Source organism: Acipenser ruthenus, chromosome 4, assembly GCF_902713425.1.
Source record: "Acipenser ruthenus chromosome 4, fAciRut3.2 maternal haplotype, whole genome shotgun sequence".
Lineage (NCBI taxonomy): Eukaryota > Metazoa > Chordata > Actinopteri > Acipenseriformes > Acipenseridae > Acipenser > Acipenser ruthenus.
In genome coordinates this window covers 27,828,787-27,854,812 of record NC_081192.1, presented here as the reverse complement: position 1 = coordinate 27,854,812, position 26,026 = coordinate 27,828,787, and the positions used below count along the sequence as shown (strand labels likewise).

General features: G+C 38.1%; 1 protein-coding gene across 2 annotated transcripts in view; it reads right to left on the bottom strand.

Annotated features, from left to right (window-relative positions):
* The window catches only part of LOC117399708 (cytochrome P450 7B1), a 90,164-nt gene extending 72,988 nt beyond the window's left edge, over positions 1–17,176 (bottom strand). For both annotated transcript variants that reach the window (XM_033999056.3, XM_033999055.3), the window contains exon 1: positions 16,845–17,176. In XM_033999056.3, coding sequence (XP_033854947.3) covers positions 16,845–16,915 — 71 coding nt within the window. In that variant the 5' untranslated portion in view covers positions 16,916–17,176. The remainder of the gene's footprint in view (positions 1–16,844) is intronic.
* Positions 17,177–26,026: the final 8,850 nt, after the last annotated feature.

Here is a 26,026-nt window from a genome sequence, read left to right as displayed (position 1 = left end):
ACTTTTTTCTTTTCTCACATATAGTACCAAAAAAAACCCATCAGTTTTGCCTCAAGTTTCTTGCCACCTGTAATTTATTTTTGACACTGGGAGTTCAAATTTCTATGTAGCCATGTAGTGCCAGCAGTAAAGGAGATAAACCTCTCAAGTACTGTGACAGCAATCTTCTCAGTGGAGGTCAAATATAAGTGGTCAACAAAGAGCAACAGTAAACAACTCTGACAAAAGGAGCATCTTTACGTCATGTTAGAATGGTTTACAGACTGTCAAACATATAGGCTACATCACTTTATTCTTTCTACTGATATTATTTAACCATCAATCTTTCATATATTTATTTTTTAAATTGTTCCTTACTGTTATTACTTTCTAAAACAGGCATTTAAAAAGACATGCAATTTAAGTAAACACTAATAATTTAATACATAAAATACATTAAATTACAAAATTCCTTGGTTGTGGAAGAACCAGATGGAGTCAATTTCATACAGCAGGACCAATGAAGTGTTCTTAGTATCTTCCATGGATTGCCTGCATGACTTCACTCCCGGTTACTATAATCATGGGAATATCAGACAGCGATGGCTTGATGTTTTTGTTGTTGTTGTTGTTTTTACAGAAGATGTATAGAATTTACATTTATGGCTTTACAAAACACACTTCTAAACATGATATCAAAAAATATAACTTTAATTTAAGACCCTTGTCTGTCTTACATACATTTTAAAAAAGGTATATTAATTTCAACTAATTTGGCAGACATGAAGAAAAACATTGGTTTTCATTGAGGGGCTAGAATAGATGACAACAGGGGATTGTACTAAGACCTACTTCACCGGGTATGAAACCCCTTGCAGTCACTGGCAAGTGTTCCAGCTGACAACACCCAGCCTCTGCTTGCCCTTTGTCATGCGTGTGCTTCACCTCAAAAGCTGTCAGTGACTTGTCAGAATCAATCAGAAAATGTGATGCTGTCTGCCAGCTATGTACAAGTTTTGACAGGATGACATCAAATTTCTGGTGCTGCGTGTCAAGTGCCATATGAAAACAGATGTCCTCATTACTGGACTGCTAGTGCTTAAAAAGAAAACATTCCCTTTTTTAACAAACATTGAATATACCTCATTTTGTAAAAAGAAAAAAAAAAGAACCCATAAAGGACGACCCCTCCCCTCTTCCCTGCAATCCTAAATGACAAAAGTTACTTTATTAAATAGGACAGATTGCTGCTTGTCTGATTTACTTAATCTGTGTGATTGAGCAATGAGACGCCATTGGGTTCACAAGTCCTTCAAAGGCTGCAAATTTGTGGTAATAAAAAGCTGTTCCCCAATATGAGCTGAACGATTGGTTTTAAATATTTATTTATTGGCTTTAAACATCTTTACCCATTTGCTACCACGCAAGTTCTTCCACTTCATCAACTCATAACAAAGGCCTTTAGCTTGAACAATCTGTCATGTGTCTTCACAGGGCTTCACCACAATGAAGCAGCATTGATTACGGAACACCCCCGTGCACAAAATGTAAACTCTAATGAATTCAACACTTAAAAATAGACTTCACAAATTTGAGGGAAAGGCACCGCTTCCCCGTTTTCAATAGAATGCACATTACCAAGCCCTACATTCATTTGCCTACAGTCTTCATTCTTATTATTATAGTTTAACCTTCTGCCCCTCCCAAAGTCTTTGTGATATTAACAAAGCACAAGAGAGTCACTGTCATTATTGTGCTTGATTTGAACTTTATTTAGCTATCCATATGGTTCTCCAACTTCTCTCAAAGCCAAATGTTTATGCTTGGAACTATTTAGCTAGCTAACCATTAAAAAAAACAGCACTCTATAACTACACTTTCTTTTGTACATCCTTAAGCTGGAGATAAAAGGCCAGATCATGAATACAGTTTTTTTTTTAGTCATGGCAATAATAAATAATGTAGCTATCCAAATGTAAAGCTATACAGGGTTCTCCAAAATGTTTTCCCATTGAGGGTTCAGGACAACTAAAAACGTCCCAGAGGAAATTTTGGGGGTCCCAGTGAAAACGCTGGTGGACCCAATAAAGTACAAAGTCTTAGTGTTATGCTACACAAATCTACACCATATACAGGTATTTGCATAAATATACACTAAATTAAAGGAGCAACATTTCAAAGCAGCAAAATACAATTAACAACAAGAATCAAATTGTAGTATTATAAAAGAGACCACGCTTAACACACTAAAATTAACTGATAAATAATATTTTATTATATGCGTAACATCAGTAATATGGATCTGAACACGAGACCCATGGAAATCAAAATGCTTATAGGCTTGGCTCTGGAGATCACTCAGTATGTTTACATGACAAAACTAATGATTTCGGAAAACTGAATCAGAAAACTGATTTTCTTAAAAGGTCACTTTTCTGTGTTTACGTGATTAACGATAGAAAGTCTAATTAGAATTCAACTGTATATATGGATTGAAGTTTTTGGAAAACGCAGGATATTTTCGCATGCAAAGTACTGTAGTACCCTACGATTTGAACAGACCAGACATTTCTGCGATAGAACGGAGACCAATCCAACATAGTGCTTTATCGAAGTGTCAGGTCTTAAATTCAAAGATTACTATCCTATACCTCTATTCAGATTCCCCACAATGTGCAATCAGCCTTTCCAACAGCTCATCCTGTTCTATATTACCAGTTTCTTTTGCAGACATTCTTTTAAATGATCACGTCATTTTAAAGCTGGGAAACATTCGCTGCTTCAGTATGGGCTATTAAAAAAATACATACGGACTTTAACAAATGCATTACTTTATCCCTATCTAGACAAATAGATGCATGCAGACTGACTACAGATTATTATTATTTTCTCTTTTTTCTAAAACCACGTGCAGGAATGAAAGTCAAAGTTTGCACATGTGCAGTACGCTATCAGAATAAGTTTTCTGAAAAGTGCGTTTACATGATATACATTTGGTTAGTTTTCAGAATTGAATCGGAAATTTCTAGGTGCTGTTTCCCAAAAACTGACTTTCGGAATATTCGGATACATTTTCCAAAAACTGTGTTTACATGACTTTTGATATCGGAATTAGTTTTCCGAAAAATATCGGAATTCTTATGCTCATGTAAACGCACTGAATTTTTCGGACAGTTTATATATGGTTGTGTCATTATTGAGTACAGGCTCTCACAGTCACTTATGGTGACTCCAGTTGCTATCCTGAAGTGGCTATTGAACCCATGGGCAGTAGACCATCGATTCTTAACTGCCATATTTTATAGATATCAGTCATTGTGTTGTGTGGTGTGGCTGACCTCCCATGATGTTGTCCAGGACATCTAATGTACAATCCTGTGGTTTGGTAACATGTCCACAATTTGGAAACAACAAAAGGTGACACACCGAATTGACCAGCTACAGTACATATCTTTGTGAATCCCCAGGTTCCAGCAGCTCTGGCAGTATGGATTTCAGTAAACAATCTTTGTCTGCCACCACCTGGCATCATTAGCCACAAATGAGTCTCAAACCAGCAACAATAAACAACGTTATCACCTGAGCAGACACTTGACTAATGATCAAATCTCAAGTCTAAATGAGGGTACCTGCTTTTAATGGGGGGCAGCCGATGCAAAATGCATCTCAACAGCTGTCACAATTTAGAACACATAAAAGGTCTAACTGGCAAATGCTTTAACAACCGACTGTATGTTCATAGTGTTATTTTTGCCACATATAATGTTTGCTCCTTTCATTTTTTGGAGAAGTGTGTAACTATTTGTGTATGGATGGTACCGTTGTGATGCAATGAGAACAGTGTTTTTAGTTTGTCATTCAAATTGTCTCACATCAGTGGCTATGTTTACAACAAAAATAAAGGTAGCACTCTATGACCACTTGACCCTGTCCTGTGTTTTATTTTGACAACAAAAAACTCCTAAGTGATGCGCCAGTGGGTGTCATTTTATGGGGAATTAATTCAATGCACATTGCATTAAAAAGCATGTTTACAACGTGGCCAATCGAGTTTATAGCAGATGAAACTGGGGCGTTGTCTGTTTTTTTTTTTTTTATTTCCAAGGATGGTTAAATGTAATAATTTGTTACCTGTTTTTAAGAATCCCTCATATCACAAAATATATTTCTTAATGTGCTGTGCTAAAGCACAGCTATTCAGTTTACAATGAGTAACCATAAGGAAACTTCAATTAAGAAACACACATAATGAGGGTTTTCATCCTTTCACTTCAAACCCTTATTTAAAAAACAAAACAGGTAATACTGTCCACTTCATTACATGTTAACAATCATTAAGTTCCTGCCTAATCTGCCCAGTGTCTTCCTTGACATCCATTGAGCAGAAGCAACAAATGAACAAAAAGCTATGCACACAAAAGGTGGACTCATAAAAAATAAAGCAGGAGTAGGCTGAACCATCAACTGAAGCTCTTTTCTTCCATTCAGTTCTGGTTTATTATTAAGCCATACGTTCAGATGGCCTAAACCGGTTCCCTAAATGTAAAGCTTCTTTTTTGTCTTTAAAATGTACTTGTGACTAAATCTATTTATTGGCGTTTCTTCATGCTGCTGCATTTCAATAGACTGGCTAAAATCCCCCTATACCACTATGAAAAAAACATTTAAAAGGCCTGTAAATAAAAAATAAAAATAAAAAAAACACCAAACCAACCAACAAACAAACAATCAATTTATTGGCTGAAATCTCTATGTATAGGGAATGGTTTTAAAAGAGTATAAACTGAACTGAAATGTGTATTTGTGAATGGTTCCCTATGTACACACAAGTGCAAGACAAAAAAAGATAGAAACAAAAACAATAAAACAAATATATGAAAAAGTCAACCGATGGTGCAAACATTTTTAATTTTGAAATATGTTGCCGGATTGCAGTCAAACTGCCAGGGCATTATTACATTCTAAGTGTGTCATACTCTTCTGTCATCTTCCTGCACGCTTTCACTTGTTTTCTGGCTGCAATCACCTTTTTTCAATCCCACTGGCGTGCTGAGAGCCCTCTGGCTTCGAACAGTGTATCCCACTGTGGTACATATTGGAGAGCATACAATTGCCTTAAAACCTATTTGCATCTACAATAAAGTCACCAACCACCTTTTCAATACAATCAATCTATCTAGTACAAACAATAGTTTGATTTTGATTACCCTACAGTGTGAGTGGGTTGCTCAGTTGCATATAAAAGGATCTCCTTGAAAACAAAGGCCTGGTTCATCATTCAGGCCAGCTCTATTCAGGCAGCTGCCTCTGCCACACTCACGCTGACAAACGTCCAGAAAAACAGATGGTTTGTGCATTCATGACCAGTTTAGTGGAAGCCCAAGAGTCAAGACTATTCAAGAGACTTTTTGTCATCCATTTGATAATGAAAGCTTTTCACTCTAGTAGAAAATTACAAATGCATTTTAAAATCATCCTTTAATTATTGAGGTCAGCCAAGCTCTGTATGAAAAAGAGTTCAAAGTATGACATTATAGTTCACTTGGCTGACAAAAAATGTTGTTGGGTTTCTTTGGTTCATCTTTTCCAATAATTTACACAAACTGCTTGATTTTAACCATATACAAACTCACACGCTGATACATACTTCATGTTCATGAAAACTAACTCAAGGTATTATTGAGTGTTTATGTCACACAAGTACAGCATATATTGTCTGGGCAAACTATACACTACTTTCTCGTATCCTTATTAAAATCAGCGTTGAAATGTTTGAACCTGGCGAAATGTACAACAATTTTATATACATGTACTGTAACAGTAAGGTTGGTCCTTTTGAATTCACATTTTTGATGCTATTATTTTTCTTTGTTTTGTTTTTAGATCCAGGCTGTCACATTTCCAGACCGACATTCTTAAAGTGGTAGTGCAAAATACTATAGTCAATATCAAACATCTATAATTATATTCCTATTGCCTTCACTTCGGTTGGGACTAGTCTCTCTTTATCTCATACACACTGTCATAGACTTATTGGTCAAATGAACATTCTTTTTTGGAAAAATATTATTCAAGAATGTAAGCCTAACTACATTTTTTTAATTAGTTTGAAGGCCATTTTATAAAAGCATGCGGTCAGGCTTCATAATGCCCCCTGCAGTTGTGATACCTCAGCACATCACACCACCCTATTGTACCATACAGCTTAACACCCACAACACTCTCAATATGTTTTTGTGGAACCAAGTTTCATCACAATTGAAATTAAATGTGCTGATGTCTTTTTACTGCTTCACACCACATATAAATAAATAAGTGGTTTAACACAGACATATCTCTGCTTTGAATATAGGCTGTCAAAACGTTTTTTTGGCTTGTTCAGCAACCACGTGGCAAAGCAAAAATGATTAGAGAAAAAAGAACAACAAAAAAAAAAAACCTAGAGGATCTGATGAACTTTTCATGTCAAACTTTTCATGTCGGGTTGATTTGGAATAAAAGCTCAGTTTGGGATTCTTGCATGTTCCATTAGGATTTGGTGCACTTTGAAATTAATCATGTCAGATTGATTTTGAATAAAAGTTCAGCTTCGATTCAGGATTTTTGCTTTTTGTACTGCGTTTTAATTCTTTAATGAATAGGGTCAAGCAAAGGCAAAAAACTGCATACATGAGATGAACAGGTACGTGTAATTCTACTTATATTCACAATCTCATCTCATTAACTTACTCCAACAGTTTATCATTGATTTTGATTGTCCATTCGCTATAACGAACCCCTCGATATAACGAACAATAGACCCCAACAGGTTAGTTATAGCGAGGGTGTACTGTATCTGAAACATCCTTTTTTTATTTCTTCTTTTTTTTAAAGAACAAAACATATATAAAATGTTTGCACATCAGCACATAGTGTTTGCACATCAGCACATATTATAATCAATAACAGATAAATAGCTTGTCAGCCTCAAAGCTTTTATCATCCTAGCTCTCTTAAGCCCCAGATGGCAATGCCATGGTCCTCAACCCTGAGGTAAATAAATTCAGGATTTGGGGCACATTTCTATGAAGAGAAAACAAATGCCCACAGGGCAGATATTCCTATAGAGTATCACCATCTTATCAACCCTATATTCTATTGCAATTACTGACAAGGAAACTCTTGGGCGATGGTCATTATCATTGGAGAGACATCTTGTCAGTTAGTGATATGCAAATAAAGATGATAGAGAATAAAGTAAGTCAGTTGCAGGAATTCAATGTGTGCTGGTAGCCATAAAATAAATCTGTGTGAAACAGATTGCTTCAGCAGTTTGTTTTTGGCATTGGCAACAGATTAATAAATCAACCTTAATCTCATCAAATATGATATTATTCTAAATGACTAGAATAAATTCTAACAAAGTATTGTTACAACCACCAAACTAAGTTTGCTAACATATTTAATGATACATAAGAACATAAGAACATAAGAAAGTTTACAAACGAGAGGAGGCCATTCAGCCCATCTTGCTCGTTTGGTTGTTAGTAGCTTATTGATCCCAGAATCTCATCAAGCAGCTTCTTGAAGGATCCCAGGGTGTCAGCTTCAACAACATTACTAGGGAGTTGGTTCCAGACCCTCACAATTCTCTGTGTAAACAGAGAATTGTGAGGGTCTGGAAGAGATGATACACAAAGAGAAGGAGATGGGATACCCTTTATTGGACTAACTTAGCAATAATTAATAATAAGCTTTCAAGACCTCAAAGGTCAATAGACTTTTGAGGTCTTGAAAGTTTGTGATTCATTTTTGTTTACTTAGTCCAATAAAAAGTATCCCATCTCCTTTTCTTTGTCTATTATCTCTGGACTGATACGGCTACCATTTCATCTATCAATTAACATATTTACAAACTTCCACATCTTAAGAACATATGAAAGTTTACAAACGAGAGGAGGCCATTCGGCCTATCTTGCTCGTTTGGTTGTTAGTAGCTTATTGATCCCAGAATCTCATCAAGCAGCTTCTTGAAGGATCCCAGGGTGTCAGCTTCAACAACATTACTAGGGAGTTGGTTCCAGACCCTCACAATTCTCTGTGTAAAAAAGTGCCTCCTATTTTCTGTTCTGAATGCCCCTTTATCTAATCTCCATTTGTGACCCCTGGTCCTTGTTTCTTTTTTCAGGTCGAAAAAGTCCCCTGGGTCGACATTGTTAATACCTTTTAGAATTTTGAATGCTTGAATCAGATCACTGCGTAGTCTTCTTTGTTCAAGACTGAATAGATTCAGTTATTTTAGCCTGTCTGCATACGACAAGCCTTTTAAACCCAGGATAATTCTGTTAGCTCTTCTTTGCACTCTTTCTAGAGCAGCAATATCCTTTTTGTAACGAGGTGACCAGAACTGAACACAATATTCTAGATGAGGTCTTACTAATGCATTGTAAAGTTTTAACATTACTTCCCTTGATTCCCTTAGTTTTAACATTACTTCCCTTGATCTTCTACTCTTATTAAACATAGCAAAATGCTAGTCATTAATACAGATTCATATAAGTAGTCTTACAATCTTAAATAAAACAAACCTTACTATGTTTATTGTTTCTATTATATTATTATCAATGGACAGGTTTCCATGCAGTTTTGAAACTCCAAATGATCTCTCCATTGTCAAGAGAATGTGACGTAGCACACACACATACGAAGTGTGTGGCCAAAACATGGCATGACTTAAAAGGGTGGCTAAATTGCCTTGTCATGCTAAAAATCTGTACCAATTGACCAAAAATGTATATTTTTTTTACATAAGCCATACCTTATGTCCATGAAACTTCAGCTCGATTGTAATGTAACCTCACGTAACTTTCTACTATAACTAAAGGCTGTACCAAGCAATTCTTTATTAACAACTGAGATCTGGGTTTAGAGACCTCTTCATTCAATATTTGTTTAATGCGACACCATTTGTTTAACATTTATCCTATGAAATATTAAATGTCTTTTCACATTTTATCACAAATATAAAAGTCTGTGTGTATTTTGGAATCCTCTGCCTCTGTGTTCTGTCAAAGGTATTTTTTGGTTGTGCTGTCCAAGTAACAATCACATCTTCCTGTTGCTGTTGTCTGTGCCTGTTTGACACAGACAATGGGAGCACTGCCAATGAGTGTACGTGGCAAATGTGAGCCGCCTCAGGGACCTCTGCGTTCACAGTACAGCAAGAAACAAACCAAAGCCATTGCAGAGCCCCTTTTGGAGCAGGACACTCTTAGGACGGCTGGACCTTGTCTGGACCTGGGAAGGCTGCATTTACACTACAGAAAAAAAGACCTAAGCCATCTTAATTCTACTTTCATATACTACAGGGTATTATTAAATATGGTTATTATTGGGCTACCATTTGTGTGTTGTTCTTGCATGTGTAATACATCTGGCAAATATATTAACACCAGAAGGGCATAACAAAGCAAATTATTTTGCATACACCAATATAAACTGCACCCAAACAGAACTGGTACCTTTGGTGCATTTTGTTTAAGTTATGAAACTTAACTGCTATAGCTCAAAATTTAATTTGCTGACATGTACTGTAATTAATAACAGCATCTTGGCGAATGTGAGCAAGATTAGTTGTTTTTTCATGCATCAAAGGTTGATTTATATTTTGTTGCCAATAACCACAAAACACACTTTACTAGCATCTTATTCACAATAGTGTCATAATATCTCTGATAGAATGGCTTATAAACATGAAGTAAAGCACACATGACCTAAATGTGGCAACCATATCAAGGTCTCTGACACATTTACTGCAGCATGCAGTGTTTCATAAACCTGCAAATACCAAGTCACCACCCGATATGGTCTCTGAGATATGAGGCTCTGACAAGGCAGTGGCAGAAATTGTATAAAATGAGTTCAAAGGAGTTATATTTTTCTTGTACGACACACAGATCAAACCTGACCTGGAGATTCTTATTGCAGTTGTGTACTATGTATGAATATAATGGTAAGCAAGGATTTGAAATCCATTTTCTTACTTCATATTAGTGATAGCTGGTCTCCCTTTTATTCTGATGAAGATCCTTTGATCATTTGCTTTATTTTTTATATGCAGTTATCTCAAAGACAATGCTATAGATGATGTTCCTGCTGCTTCCTGATACCTAGTGAATTCGTGTGTTGACGTTCAAAGGACTGTGTTGTATTTGTATTTTTTTCATATCCAGAATTAGTTAAGAACCTAAATACTCTCAGTCTGAGCACAATAAAAGTGGGACCAGTAATAATGTTAATTAAGGTAATATGAATATCTTAAAGCATGGGTCATTTTGCAATTGATGTTGGTAAAAGACTCACACTTTTTGGGGCAGTACCAAATTATTTCACACATATATATATATATATATATATATATATATATTTAATTTAAAAATGTTATTGGAATAAAATATATAACAATAAATGCTACAAAATAAAATGAAAAGTTATAAAAAATTCCAAAAAGGAAATAACTCAATGGTGCTCTACTCGCTGCAAGAAGGTCTAAAACATTGACAGTTCGGATTATGGTGTCCTGTGACCTGGAATTACTAAGTTACTCAATTTCTGGAGGACATCGAAAGTAACCCAGGTGAGGTGACTCAGGTCAGCAAATTGGTTTCTGCGTTTGGACTATTTTATTGATCAGTTCCAAGATATTGTAAAATTTTTCTACTATACAGCAATTAGCGCGCTGAGTTTTCAAAGGTCATGTCTCACGACCTGATTGACATGTGGGTTTCTTAAGGTAACTCGTTACACGTGAACTACTTCAGATTTGTCTCAACAGGAGGTTAGAAATCTATCCAGGTTGAAAATGGGAATGAACGTGGCCAGTGTCACACCTACATTTACTTAACTTTTTCGGGGTTGTACAGAGCATGGTCTATTTGGGGAAAAGACTAAGAAGCACTAAGATTCAAAGCTGACCCTGTTTCCTGGTTTGTATCTTTCATTTTACAGGGTTGATTTTTTTTTTGTACTGATTCATTTATAATCAACTCGTATTGTATTACAGTATGAACAACCTGTGTTCTGTTTTAAATTACAATACCAACAGTCTCAAATCTGTCTATTTGAATGGTATATAAACACTGGATATCCTTGGAGGGTGATGTATATGTTATCAACACCAACCTGGCCTCCTCTACCACCACCTCTATTCTGAAATAGCCACAAGCCTATTAAAACTAAATTGTGAACAGCATTTTCAAACCCAATTCAGTTTTTTATCAAAAGCTACAGGGAATTGATCAAATTGTAGTACCACAGCACTTGTGGGAGACTATATATTTATCATTCAGGGATAACAAGATATTTAATGAGAAAGTAGCAGTTCCTTTTTTTTTTTTAGAATTGTCTTATAAAGGCAAACAATATTGTTTAGACTGATAAACATAATTTATACTAATACATCTAGTGAACCAAGTTAAGTGTAGTACTGTGACAGGTTGGCCGAGTGGTGACGTTCCCAGTCCAGACAGCTGATAGAGAGACACACAGGCAAGTACTCGGGTGAAAGCGCTGCGGTGCGTTTTTTATTCAAACAAAAATAAAATAAATATTTTAACAAAAACACTAATCACAGAGCGAAATAAAAGGTTTAAACAATAGCAGGTCACAAACACATATAACAAACAACACCTAGGTCAGGCTGGGCAGTAGCCTTCACTGATCCTACCATGTAGTTTTTTTGTGTTTTCTACTCGCTCTCGCACGCACTTTCCTCCTCTTTGAACACCCACCCGGAACAACAAAAGCTGCAGGCTTTTATACCTGTGACCATCTCTGAATTAAGACTAAATGATTCAATTTGGAGATGGTCACATTCTGCATGTATTTTAGTTTGCATGGCCGGCAGTCAATAATCACAGACTGCCGACCATGCATTCTCACAAGCTGTCTGGCAGAGATGAACTGCTAACAGCGCCTCTGCCAGACCACATTCAACCCAATAATAACAAACACACTTGTTTAAAATAAACACAAAATACCTTCAAATCATACCAAAACACACAAACGATTATTTTAAATATACCCACAAATTCACCCATTCTAAAATAAACAAACAATACATTTTAAATCATAATACAATAAATACAACACTTTTAATTTACATGCAGGGATTAGTCCTGTCCACTCTCTTTATGTCCAGGGCTTTCCTTCTGCCCTGCCACAAGTACTATCATAAAAAAAAACATCAGTAGAGTAGGCTGATATGTTGAGAAAATAAAATGTAATACAGTACAACATGCTTCTTGATCACTGCCCTCTACTGATCATCTCAGGAACTGCACTAGAAAGAAACTACAACATTTACAGTACTAGGCATCATTCTACTTTTGATTTATTTAACAAAAAAAAGTTGTTTTATATTTGATTGTATTATTTATTGGTTAACTTAGCATCCTCGTAAACTCTTGCACTTAAACATGCAGTTCAGAGTTATATTCCACTGGGATCACATAATAACAAACATGTCTTTGCACGAAAACAGACATTTGCAAGCCTTAAGGATTAGTTAACATCTATGATTGTACCCTGGCAATAGAACAGCTTAATCATTTCCTGTTAGCGGATTCTAAGAAAGGCTGCTACAAAATTCTGAATACATTCCAGAACATTCATTCATTTATTTATTTATTTATTTATTTAACTAATTTATAATGGTTTATTTTTTTTATTGTAACATGAATACTGTTGCTATGTGGAGTAGTGGTTAGGGCTCTGGACTCTTAACCGAAGGGTTGTTGGTTCAACCCCAGGTGGGGGACACTGCTGCTGTACCTTTGAGCGAGGTACTTTACCTAGATTGCTCTAGTAAAAACCCAACTGTATAAATGGTAGTTGTATGTAAAAATAATGTGATATCTTGTAGCAATTGTAAGTCGCCCTGGATAACAGCGTCTGCTAAGAAATAAATAATAATAATAATAATAATAATAATAATAATAATAAATACATTATCGGGTAATATAAGCTATAATTAAAAAAACATGATGCTTACCAAAACACTGTTGACCAACCATTTTTTGAATTGATTTATGTCACATGTTTTGGACAGCACTGATCCAACCTCTCCTTAAATACTGTAGCTTTACAGACTCATTTAAAGGGATTGGTGGAACAGTACTCTAATATCTGGATTTTAGATGGTGGCATGTCTAAAACAATGATTTCCCCTCTTTTTATTGGCAGTACTAATAATACTGTACTTTTAAAGAACATAAGAACATAATAAAGTTTACAAACGAGAGGAGGCCATTCGGCCCAACTACTACTGTAACACACTAGGCTACTTCTGCAGGCTTTTCTGACCACCTTGCACCCAACTCCCTGGGTGCATTCAGTGACTATCTATAGTACCTGTACCTCTGCAGGAAAACAATGTAAACAATTACAATGAACATCAAAAACTATATTATATATATATATATATATATATATATATATATATATATATATACACACACACAGTACTGTGCAAAAGTTTTAGGCAGGTGTGAAAAAATGCTGTAAAGTAAGAATGCTTTCAAAAATAGACATGTTAATAGTTTATATTTATCAATTAACTAAATGCAAAGTGAGTGAACAGAAGAAAAATCTACACATCAAATCAATATTTGGTGTGACCACCCTTTGCCTTCAAAACAGCATCAATTCTTCTAGGTACACTTACACAAAGTCAGGGATTTTGTAGGCATATAGTCAGGTGTATGATTAAACAATTATACCAAACAGGTGCTAATGATCATCAATTCAATATGTAGGTTGAAACACAATCATTAACTGAAACAGAAACAGCTGTGTAGGAGGAATAAAACTGGGTGAGGAACAGCCAAACTCAGCTAACAAGGTGAGGTTGCTGAAGACAGTTTACTGTCAAAAGTCATACACCATGGCAAGACTGAGCACAGCAACAAGACACAAGGTAGTTAGACTGCATCAGCAAGGTCTCTCCCAGGCAGAAATTTCAAGGCAGACAGGGGTTTCCAGATGTGCTGTCCAAGCTCTTTTGAAGAAGCACAAAGAAACGGGCAACGTTGAGGACCGTAGACGCAGTGGTCGGCCAAGGAAACTTACTGCAGCAGATGAAAGACACATTATGCTTACTTCCCTTCGCAATCGGAAGATGTCCAGCAGTGCCATCAGCTCAGAATTGGCAGAAAACAGTGGGACCCTGGTACACCCATCTACTGTCCGGAGAAGTCTGGTCAGAAGTGGCCTTCATGGAAGACTTGCAGCCAAAAAGCCATACCTCCGACATGGAAACAAGGCCAAGCGACTCAACTATGCACGAAAACACAGGAACTGGGGTGCAGAAAAATGGCAGCAGGTGCTCTGGACTGATGAGTCAAAATTATTTGGCTGTAGCAGAAGGCAGTTTGTTCGTCGAAGGGCTGGAGAGCGGTACACAAATGAGTGTCTGCAGGCAACAGTGAAGCATGGTGGAGGTTCCTTGCAAGTTTGGGGCTGCATTTCTGCAAATGGATTTGGGGATTTGGTCAGAATTAATGGTCTCCTCAATGCTGAGAAGTACAGGCAGAGGCATCAGGGAGGCATCTGATTGGCCCCAAATTTATTCTGCAGCATGACAAGTCTGGTGACCGTATAGGCTACATGTACTCTAAACTACAAATAATAATAATAATAATAATAATAATAACTATCAATCATGGGGTTTCCATGCGGGGCAATTTACACGTGAAATAGCGATGCGCGTGCACTTTTGGGAGAATTACTCGGGTAAATCAGGTTTGTGGCAGAAAAAACGGCCAGAGAGGGATAGGGTAAATCTCATTTACTTGTGTAAATGATGAAACACACAGGAAAATCTGCGCCTAGTTTCGCACTAGTTTCACATGTAAATGAGCGTGTTTATCCTCAATTATAAATATTGCAAGGGAGCAGGTCAGTTGTTACTGTGGATTCCAAGTTGGCAGAAAGTAGTGGCTGATGATACACACACACACACGCACAGTGGTTTGCAGAAGTATTCACCCCCTTGCAAAGTTTTCACATTTTGTTGGCACCTGAGCATACTCCGCGAGTTAAAAAATGCATATAAATAAGTAAGATTTACAGAGAAAAACAGATTAATCTCAGTTGCACAAGTATTCAACCCCTTTGCTACTGCAGCCCTAAATCAGCTCAGGTGCAAATGACTTGTTGAATTGAGCAGCTGGGCAAGCAGGAAACTGGTTTGGGATGTCACTCTGAAGCCAACAATAACCTTGAGAGATCTGCAAGGTTCTGTGTCCGAGATGGGAGTCAAGTGTTCACACATCACTGACTCATTGTCTGACCATGAGCAAGTCACTTAACCTCCTTGTGCACCGTCTTTCGGGTGAGACGTAGTTGTAAGTGACTCTGCAGCTGATGCATAGTTCACACACCCTAGTCTCTGTAAGTCGCCTTGGATAAAGGCTTCTGCTAAATAAACAAATAATAATAATAAATCAACAGTAAGCTGGTCCCTACACAAAGCTGGCCTGTATGGATGGGTGGCAAGAAAGAAGCCATTACTCAAAAAGCCTCATCTTAAAACACATATGGAGTTTGCGAAAAAGCATGTAGATGATACTGCAGACATGTGGAAAAAGGTTTTGTGGTCAGACAAGACAAAAATTGGACTTTTCAGTCTAAATTCCAAGTGTTACGTCTCGCGCAAGCCCAACCCTGCACATCACCCAGTCAACACCATCCCAACTGTCAAGCGTGGTGGTGGCAGCAGCATGTTATGGGAATGCTTCTCTTCAGCAGGGACTGTGAAGCTTGTCGGGATAGAGGGGAGAATGGATGGTGCAAAGTACAGACGAATCCTTGTGGAAAACCTGTTTGAGTCAGCCAAGACTCTGAAACTGGGGAGGAAATTCACATTTCAGCAGGACAATGACCCGAAGCACAAAGCCAAAGCCACACTGGAGTGGTTGAACAAGAAGAGAATTAATGTTCTTGAGTGGCCCAGTCAAAGTCCTGACTTGAATCCAATCGAAAATGTATGGCGAGACGTGATGATTGCAGTCCATCGACAATCCCCAACAAGCTTATCAGAACTGGAACAATTTTCCCGTTAAGAATGGGCAAAAATGTCACTTTCATTGTGTCTTGGTTGGGCTTTTACCCACCCGCATTTCAATTGATTAAAAAATATGGTCATATATTGATTATATAATTATATTATTTTTAAGTTGGAGGTTATAGAAAAGTTGTAATTGTGTGGTATACATTTTAAAACGTTTTTAATGCCCCCTCCTGGTAGTGTTGTTGTGGTCTGCTTTTCCACTCTGATGCCCTCATAATGTATTCATACTAATAGTTCCCACGGTAAATGAACTATAAAGACCATATTTAAACGCACCACTGGGTTGTATTTATGTTTATGCTTTACAATATACTACCATACTTAACAAAAGCCAGTTTAATTCAAACACGTTGGTTCTGTAATGTCCATTGCTCCCATCACTTGGACACACACTGACGCATTCATAAATTGCTAATATTGGAAATCTGAAGTTACAAGTACATCGATAGTTAATCACAGAGGTTTGAATCGCTATAGACAAATTTAGAGCGTATATATAAAACTATACAAAAACACGTCCACAAAATCGATTCACATATTGCATCATCACAGTGCTTGATACAAGTTTTTTGTTACAGTAACAACCAAAATACATTAAGCAAGTGCAGATTTGCCAGTAGCAAACAGAAAACATTCTGTGTTCTCGAAGAATTCAAGTGATAACGTTTTTTGTTGTTTTTGTTTACATAATTGTGTAAAAAAAATAAAAAATAAACAAACATTTGCTACCGCGTAACAATGAAAACCATTTACTTGCCTTTTCCTTTCGAAAACAATGTAGAGAAGCAAACCCAGGAGAACACAAATAATCGACGTGAGTCCAAACATTTCCAAATGTATTTCGTTTCTTCAACTCCAAACTGTAAATTTGAAAGTTTCAGATGTAATTGTTTTCCTATCTTGAAATTCTTACAGTGCCTGTCACGTGGGCTGAACACGACACGCTTACTGAAACAAGCTCAAAGTACAGTAGCCTATACCAAACAAAACAATGTAACAAAATAGCACAGTATGCATCTACATTTGAAACATATATTCTGAAGCTTGTTCAGACAGTCGGAGCTGATGAGTATCAGTTCAAACGCAACCCAAAACTCCAGCGACTGCAGAGAATGGTTCCTGTTTATGGCAATTCCTTTCAACATTTAAACCTCAGTTTCTGATATAAGAAAATATATTTCTGATATCCGAAATTGTATTTGCATTATTTTTTATATCAGAAAATAATATTGAGAATTGTTGTTATCAAAAATTCTATTTATGATAGCAACAACACATTACTTATAGCAGAAATTGCTGATATCAGAAATTGAGGATTACATTTTAAAAGGGCTAACCATAAATATGGGAGGTTCTGGCTGTATAGGTTTATTTAACTGTTTTGGAGCCTCTTTTAAAAATGTCCTGCCTTGAACGGAACTTCATAAAAGCTGGAAAGACCGTCAAGTTGGCCAAAAATATTTTAAGCATGTGTACTTTCTTGCACTCTTGCATTATGGAACCGTTTAATAAAACGAATTGAAAAATATGATTGTACATTATGCAAACATTAGCCTATGGTGGCAATAATGTACATGTAAATGTATTGTTATGCGTGAGATAGACATACCCAATAAATAAACAAACAAATATATTGATTGGGCATCAATGTACCACACGGGATTCTCAAAGGATGTTATTCATTGGGAAATTATAATATTTTATATATATATATATATATATATATATATATATATATATATATATATATATATATATATATACACAGTACTGTGCAAAAGTTTTAGGCAGGTGTGAAAAAATGCTGTAAAGTAAGAATGCTTTCAAAAATAGACATGTTAATAGTTTATATTTATCAATTAACTAAATGCAAAGTGAGTGAACAGAAGAAAAATCTACATCAAATCAATATTTGGTGTGACCACCCTTTGCCTTCAAAACAGCATCAAATCTTCTAGGTACACTTGCACAAAGTCAGGGATTTTGTAGGCATATAGCCAGGTGTATGATTAAACAATTATACCAAACAGGTGCTAATGATCATCAATTCAATATGTAGGTTGAAACACAATCATTAACTGAAACAGAAACAGCTGTGTAGGAGGAATAAAACTGGGTGAGGAACAGCCAAACTCAGCTAACAAAGTGAGGTTGCTGAAGACAGTTTACTGTCAAAAGTCATACACCATGGCAAGACTGAGCACAGCAACAAGACACAAGGTAGTTATACTGCATCAGTCTCTCCCAGGCAGAAATTTCAAGGCAGACAGGGGTTTCCAGATGTGCTGTCCAAGCTCTTTTGAAGAAGCACAAAGAAACGGGCAACGTTGAGGACCGTAGACGCAGTGGTTGGCCAAGGAAACTTACTGCAGCAGATGAAAGACACATCATGCTTACTTCCCTTCGCAATCGGAAGATGTCCAGCAGTGCCATCAGCTCAGAATTGGCAGAAAACAGTGGGACCCTGGTACACCCATCTACTGTCCGGAGAAGTCTGGTCAGAAGTGGCCTTCATGGAAGACTTGCGGCCAAAAAGCCATACCTCCGACGTGGAAACAAGGCCAAGCGACTCAACTATGCACGAAAACACAGGAACTGGGGTGCAGAAAAATGGCAGCAGGTGCTCTGGACTGATGAGACAAAATTTGAAATATTTGGCTGTAGCAGAAGGCAGTTTGTTCGCCGAAGGGCTGGAGAGCGGTACACGAATGAGTGTCTGCAGGCAACAGTGAAGCATGGTGGAGGTTCCTTGCAAGTTTGGGGCTGCATTTCTGCAAATGGAGTTGGGGATTTGGTCAGAATTAATGGTCTCCTCAATGCTGAGAAGTACAGGCAAATACTTATCCATCATGCAATACCATCAGGGAGGCATCTGATTGGCCCCAAATTTAATCTGCAGCATGACAACGACCCCAAACATACAGCGAAAGTCATTAAGAACTATCTTCAGCGTAAAGAAGAACAAGGAGTCCTGGAAGTGATGGTATGGCCCCCACAGAGCCCTGATCTCAACATCATCGAGTCTGTCTGGGATTACATGAAGAGAGAGAAGCAATTGAGGCTGCCTAAATCCACAGAAGAACTGTGGTTAGTTCTCCAAGATGTTTGGGCCAACCTACCTGCCGAGTTCCTTCAAAAACTGTGTGCAGTGTACCTAGAAGAATTGATGCTGTTTTGAAGGCAAAGGGTGGTCACACCAAATATTGATTTGATGTAGATTTTTCTTCTGTTCACTCACTTTGCATTTTGTTAATTGATAAATATAAACTACTAACATGTTGTCACAAAGACGGCCGGAGTGGGTGGCGTCAGACCAGAAACAGGAACACAAACGACAGAGAGATGGGGTTTTGGTGAGGCTGAACGCGTGATCGCGTTCAGCATTTAATAAACAGAACAGAAAATAAAAGGTTGGAACAGACAAAAACACTGGACACGGCACTACACGCCAAAATAAACAGGTAGACAAAACGGACAGACACCAACAAACAGGGACGAACAAACACGGTGAGTGAAAACACTTATCTTTACTCTTTACGCTTTTGCTTTCTTACTTTCTCCTCCTCTCTCTCCCGTTCTCCACTCACCGAACACCTAACACACGAGTGACTAAACGTGCATCTATTTATACTGTTGTGCTGGGATTCAATTACTAATTAATTACTCACTTGAATCCCAGCACGTGAATTCATTACGTGAAACCCCGTGTTCACATATTACATTTAACCAGCACGTGAAGTGATTTGTGCCCTCCTCGTGCCTACATACAAATCTACACTTTTTAAATATACGTGAAACACAGACCCGTTTATATCCCGTGTACCAATCTATACACCAACATTACACACGCAACATACAACACATAACACAAATGCACACAGGGGCGGGGCGCTTTGCCACACATGTCTATTTTTGAAAGCATTCTTACTTTATTGCATTTTTTCACACCTGCCTAAAACTTTTGCACAGTCCTGTATATATATATATATATATATATATATATATATATATATATATATATATATATATATATACAGTGCCGTGAAAAAGTATTTGCCCCCTGTCTGATTTTCTGCATTTTTGCATATTTTTGACACTGAATGTTATCAGATCTTCAACCAAAATCTAATATTAGATAAAAGGGACCCTGAGTGAACAAATAACACAAATATTTGATACATATTTCATTAAAAAAATGTATTAAAGTTATGCAACACCCAATGCCCCCGTGTGAAAAAGTAATTGCCCCCTTAGACTCAATAACTGGTTACGCCACCTTTAGCAGCAGTAATTGCAACCAAACACTTCCTGTAGTTATTGATTAGTCTCTCACAGCGCCGTGGAGGAATTTTGTCCCACTCCTCCATGCAGAACTGCTTCAACTCAGTGACATTTGTGGGTTTTTGAGCATGAACTGCTCGTTTCAGGTCCTGCCACAACATCTCAATGGGGTTTAGGTCTGGAATTTGACTAGGCCATTCCAAAACTTTAAATTTCTTGTTCAACCATTCTGATGTAGACTTGCTTGTGTGTTCTGGATCATTGCCTTGCTGCATGACCCAGCTGCGCTTCAGCTTCAGCTCACGGACGGACGGCCTGACATTCTCCTGTAGAATTCTCTGATTGTGGCAATGCGCCCCGCCCCTGTGTGCATTTGTGTGTTATGTGTTGTGTGTTGTATGTTGCGTGTGTGTGTTAATGTTGGTGTATAGATTGGTACACGGGATATAAACGGGTCTGTGTTTTACGTGTATTTAAAAAGTGTATTTAGGCACGAGGAGAGCACAAATCACTTCACGTGCTGGTTAAATGTAATATGTGAGCACGGGGTTGCACAGAATTAATTCACGTGCTGGGATTCAAGTGAATAATTAATTAGTAATTGAATCCCAGCACAATAGTATATATAGACGCACATTTCTTGCAGTCGGGGTTGGGTGTTCGGTGAGTGGAGAATGGGATTGGAGACGGAGGTAGTAATTGTTAGAATAATAATAGTAAAAATAGTGTTACGTTTTGTTTGTCCTTTTGTTTTGGCTCGAGTGCCGTGTCCTGTGTTTTTGTTGTTGCAAACCTTTTATTTGTTAATAAACGCTCTGTGCAGCCATTGCACTCAGCTCATCACAACCACTGTCTGTGTCTGTGAATTCCTTTCTGGTCTGACGCAACCAACTCTGGCCGTCTTTGTGACACTGATACAGAGAGGAATTCATGGTTCCTTCAATGATGGCAAGGCATCCAGGTCCTGATGCAGCAAAGCATCCCCAAACCATGACACTACCACTACCATGCTTGACCGTTGGTATGAGGTTCTTACTGTGGAATGCAGTGTTTGGTTTTCGCCAGTCGGGGCCCATGTCGGTCATAAAGTTCCACTTTTGACTCATCTGTCCATAGAACATTGTCCCAGAACTCTTGAGGATCATCCAGGTGCTTTTTGGCAAACTTGAGATGAGCATTCATGTTCTTCTTAGTGAGCAATGGTTTCCGCCTTGCTACTCTGCCATGAATCCCATTTTTGCCCAGTGTCTTTCTGATGGTGGAGTTATGAACACTGACCTTAGCCAAGGTGAGAGAGGCCTGCAGATCCCTGGATGTTGTTCTAGGGTTCTTTGTGGCTTCCTGGACGATTTTACACCTTGCTCTTGGAGAGATTTTGGCAGGACGGCCACTCCTGGGAAGATTCATTACTGTCCCAAACTTTCTCCAACTTTTTTCCGGAGGTCTTTCAGGAATTTCTTTTGTTCGTGGCATGATGTGCCTCTAGAACCTGTGTGCTGACAACTTCACTCTGATGGTAAGGGCCAAAGTTAGTCAGATTTATATTGGGCAGGGCTGGCCCAAATCAGGCATGGTTGTTAACCAAAGTACTCAAACAGCTGACCCTAATTATCCCTTTAATTGGGTTGAATTAACTAGGGGGGGCAATAACTTTTTCACACCTGAAGATTGCATGTTTGATTCTCCCTTTAATTGGGTTGAATTAACTAGGGGGGGGGGGGGGCAATAACTTTTTCAAACCTGAAGATTGTATGTTTGATTACCTTGCACACCAAACAAATGAAAGAAGCACCAAAAGTTGGTGTCATTTTTTCTCTCAGACTCCCTCTATATACTACTACAACTGTGGGCGAGGGTGGAGAAGGAGCAGGCTCTGGAGGCAGACAGTCTTCTAATGCAGGTGGAGCGGAGAGGTCGGATGGGGGTGTAGGGAGAGATGAGGGTGCAGTCTGGTCAAGGCATCAGTAGGCGAGAACAAGAGTCTTGAACTGGATGTGAGCGGTAATCGGGAGCCAGTGGAGTGAGCGGAGCAGTGGTGTAGCATGGGAGAAGCGAGGCAGAATGAACACCAGGCGAGCACCGGAGTTCTGGATGAGCTGGAGCGGAAGGATGGCGGACGCAGGGAGGCCAGCCAGGAGGGAGTTGCAATAGTCTAGGCGGGAGAGTACCAGGGCCTGGACGAGGAGTTGCGTGGAGTAGTTGGTGAGGAAGGGTCGCATTCTTCATATGTTGCTCAGGAAGAAATCGGCAGGTGCATCCAGGGTTACTCCAAGGTTCTTAGCTGAGGCGGAGGGAGTGTGGTAGATTCCAGAGGAATGGAGATAGAGAGATCAGAGGAGGGGAAGATGAGGAGAGGAAGATTTAGAGAGGTTGAGTTTGAGGTGATGCAAGTTCATCCAGGAAGAGATAGCAGACAGACAGATAGAGATACGGGAGGGGACGCTGTGTGGAAACCAATCAAATTGCAAATCAACCTCTATTCAATTTAACCACACTCACCTAGTACTAATCACAACGGTAGATCACCTATATATAACGTCCGGTTTTCAGCCATGGTGATCTGCAATACCTGTTGGTCAGTTTCATTGTATACCTCCAAGTTCATTATTAATTAAAGTTATAACAGTATTCACTACTAACGACATGACACCCCACTAATGACATTTGAAAAATAATTTGGGCAGAGCAGTAAAACACATTATTAACCAACCAGGTACGAGGTATTTTGCTTTATTATAGCAGCTTAGATTCACTCGTGTAGCAGTTCTCTGCGCATGGAAACCACATTTTCACAAAATGCCACTAGTAATCTTCAAAAACAACACAAGTACTTTTGCATAGCTAATTTACATATCAACCCCCCACCTTTCCCATTCATTTGCATGACGTCAGGTTAAAAGCCCGGTTTACTCAAGTAAAATAAACTGAGCGAATGTAAACCCAAAAAAGCATTTTACCCAAGACATTTTTCTCGTATAAATGTCTCAAGTTAAAAAAAAAAAAACTTGCACGGAAACCCCATGTATGCTGCAGCTGTACTTCCCAAAATACAAATGGATTTAATCTCACAAGTCTATAAATAGTCTCTGAAAAGAAGGTGTCTGGCATAGAGATTTTGAAATCTGAAACAATGCTCAAAAGGATATTATTATTATTATTATTATTATTATTATTATTATTATTATTATTATTATTATTATTATTATTATTATTATTATTATGCTGTTCTCAGTTTTCACTGTTTTAATTTATATAATACACTTCTCAATTACAGGTTATAATTTAGAAACAAAATAAGGTAATATTTAGTTTAAAAGCATTTGGATGCTAAATAATTTCTTGAGAGCTAAAAAGTAGATATGTTTTTACCATACAGCTGGAATGGGCATACATTAGAAAAGGGCACTGCCTTACTACAAGATCATTAATGTGTCTCCTTACTACAAGATCATTAATGTGTACTTTCAAAGCATCTAGCTTATTGATATATTTAGTTATACCAAGCACACAGCGGGACAAAGAAAAATAGACTCAAAGGCAACATATAACAGATTGGTAAGCATCTTCCGACATCAGCACATAAGTGCCATTAAAACTTACTTGTTAAATCTTATCCTAGAGTGACGCAAAAATTCCCTTTCTGAGTATTTGCTGATTAATGAAAACCATTTAGCCTTAAGGAAATCACTGAGCATGGAGACCGAACCATGCATAATAAAACGACAATAATGTGCCTTGTCTGTACAGTTACCAAATGACTGCTGCGTGGTTAGCTGTAAGCTTCATTTTGGGACCTTATTTAATCCCATATTTAATCAAACCATCGTTATCGCCTTATCTGTGTAACTATTGAGCTGTACTACTGCAGGCACACTCTAGATCTGCTTCTTAATTGGTCTAAAATGGGTTAATTGCTTTTCACAAAACAAGTCATTACCAGCGAGAAGCAAGCATGTGAATACCAAGATCTGACTGATGCATACTCAAATCTTTGAAAAACTGGACAACAAAAAGTTACGTAATTTCTTCAGCCCAGCTGAGACATACTTACCTAAAGTTGCCGAGTATCACATGCAGGAGATTATGGAATTGGTAAAACAGTCTGGTTGCTTGTCAGTGGTCACTGATGAGTTGACTGATGCCCAAGATCAGTATGGGTTACACATTGTATTTGTTTTGCAAGACCTAAATGGTGAATATGCACCTGACATACTAGAACTGAAAGCTGTCCTTGCAGATACACTTTACAACACAGTTTCACAAGCTATTGTAAAGTGCTTGAATACCTTTGACGTTGATTTTGATGATGTCAGTGCATTTATCTCTATTTGATGTTTAAAAAAATAATATTAATCTGTGAATATAATTTATAAAATAGTTCCTTGCACATTCTGCGAAATACAATACTTTACCCATGACAACTGCCGTGAGTTTCCTGAAGGGACAGCACAAGGAACTGGTATTCAAATAGAGGCCTGGGGCCTATGTGTGTCCATCCTCCCCTGGTAGCTTCGAGGCCCAATTAGAATCTTTGTATGTTTCTGGCTTGCAGTTTCCTCTTTGTGTTTCTTTTATTGAACAGCATTGCAATAGTGTCTTCTTTTTACATCTGAAATTGCATGATTCTCCATTCATAATGTAACCCATTAATTCCCTGAGTCTAAAACGAGTCTTCCTTTACATTTCTATCTCCCACCCAAACTGAGTTGAATACAATTTGAAATCGGTCCAGTTTCATATGCAAAATGGACTGCAGGAAAAAATAAATAAATAGAAATAGACAGATCGGAAGGCTGTAGCCTGGTGGCTATATCCCTGGTGTTTTCTCTGGTATAATGTAAGTATGCAAACTTAAAGTCATTTCCATAAATGATTTGCCATGCACATCCATTCATTATATAGGTCTCAAATGTGCAGTTTTGAAAGAAACATAAGTTTTAACAAACGTATTTTCATTTTAAAACATGGTATTTGGTACTACTCTAGGTTAAAGAAGTATTTGTTTGCAAGCCTTGATTCCCAGTGGGTCTGTAGATGGACGAGAGGAACACAGCAGGTAAACTGACAAAAATCTTCATTTAAGGTGGAGAGCAGAGGCAGCATGATGGTGGGCTTGTTATAGTGTAGACATTTTTTAGTCCTCTGCTGACAATCTCAGCAGGGCAACCTCATGGCAGGGAAGTAAACCATTAATTAACTGTGCTAGATTTAAGGGATCTGTTTCATCAATGCAGTGGCTTCAGAGCTAGAGCAGATATGAGCCTGTATAGCAGGGCGATTGCCCTGCACATGTGTAAATTAGTGTTGGTAGAATTTGTATGGGGAAATGGGTTTATTGTGTATTGTTTTGGAGTTGATTTGTATGATTGAATTATTGTTTACAGACGGACACTCGATTGAGACTTGCTGCCTGCTAGGCTTGGTTGAGGGGAAGGGCAGCAAGTGATTGGCTGTGCTGGTCCTCAATTAGTAGGTGGGCGGGTCTTGACAGAGTATCCGTCAGTTCAAAAACATCCACGGGAGATGGCTCGGGGCGACTGCAATGCCATGCCAGAGGGGAGCGGCGTATACTCTGGAGGAGAGGGTCCACTCTGCAGGAACGACAACTACGCAACCATGAAACTGCAAGCGGTGCTTGTGAATGCAATGCCCAGCCAA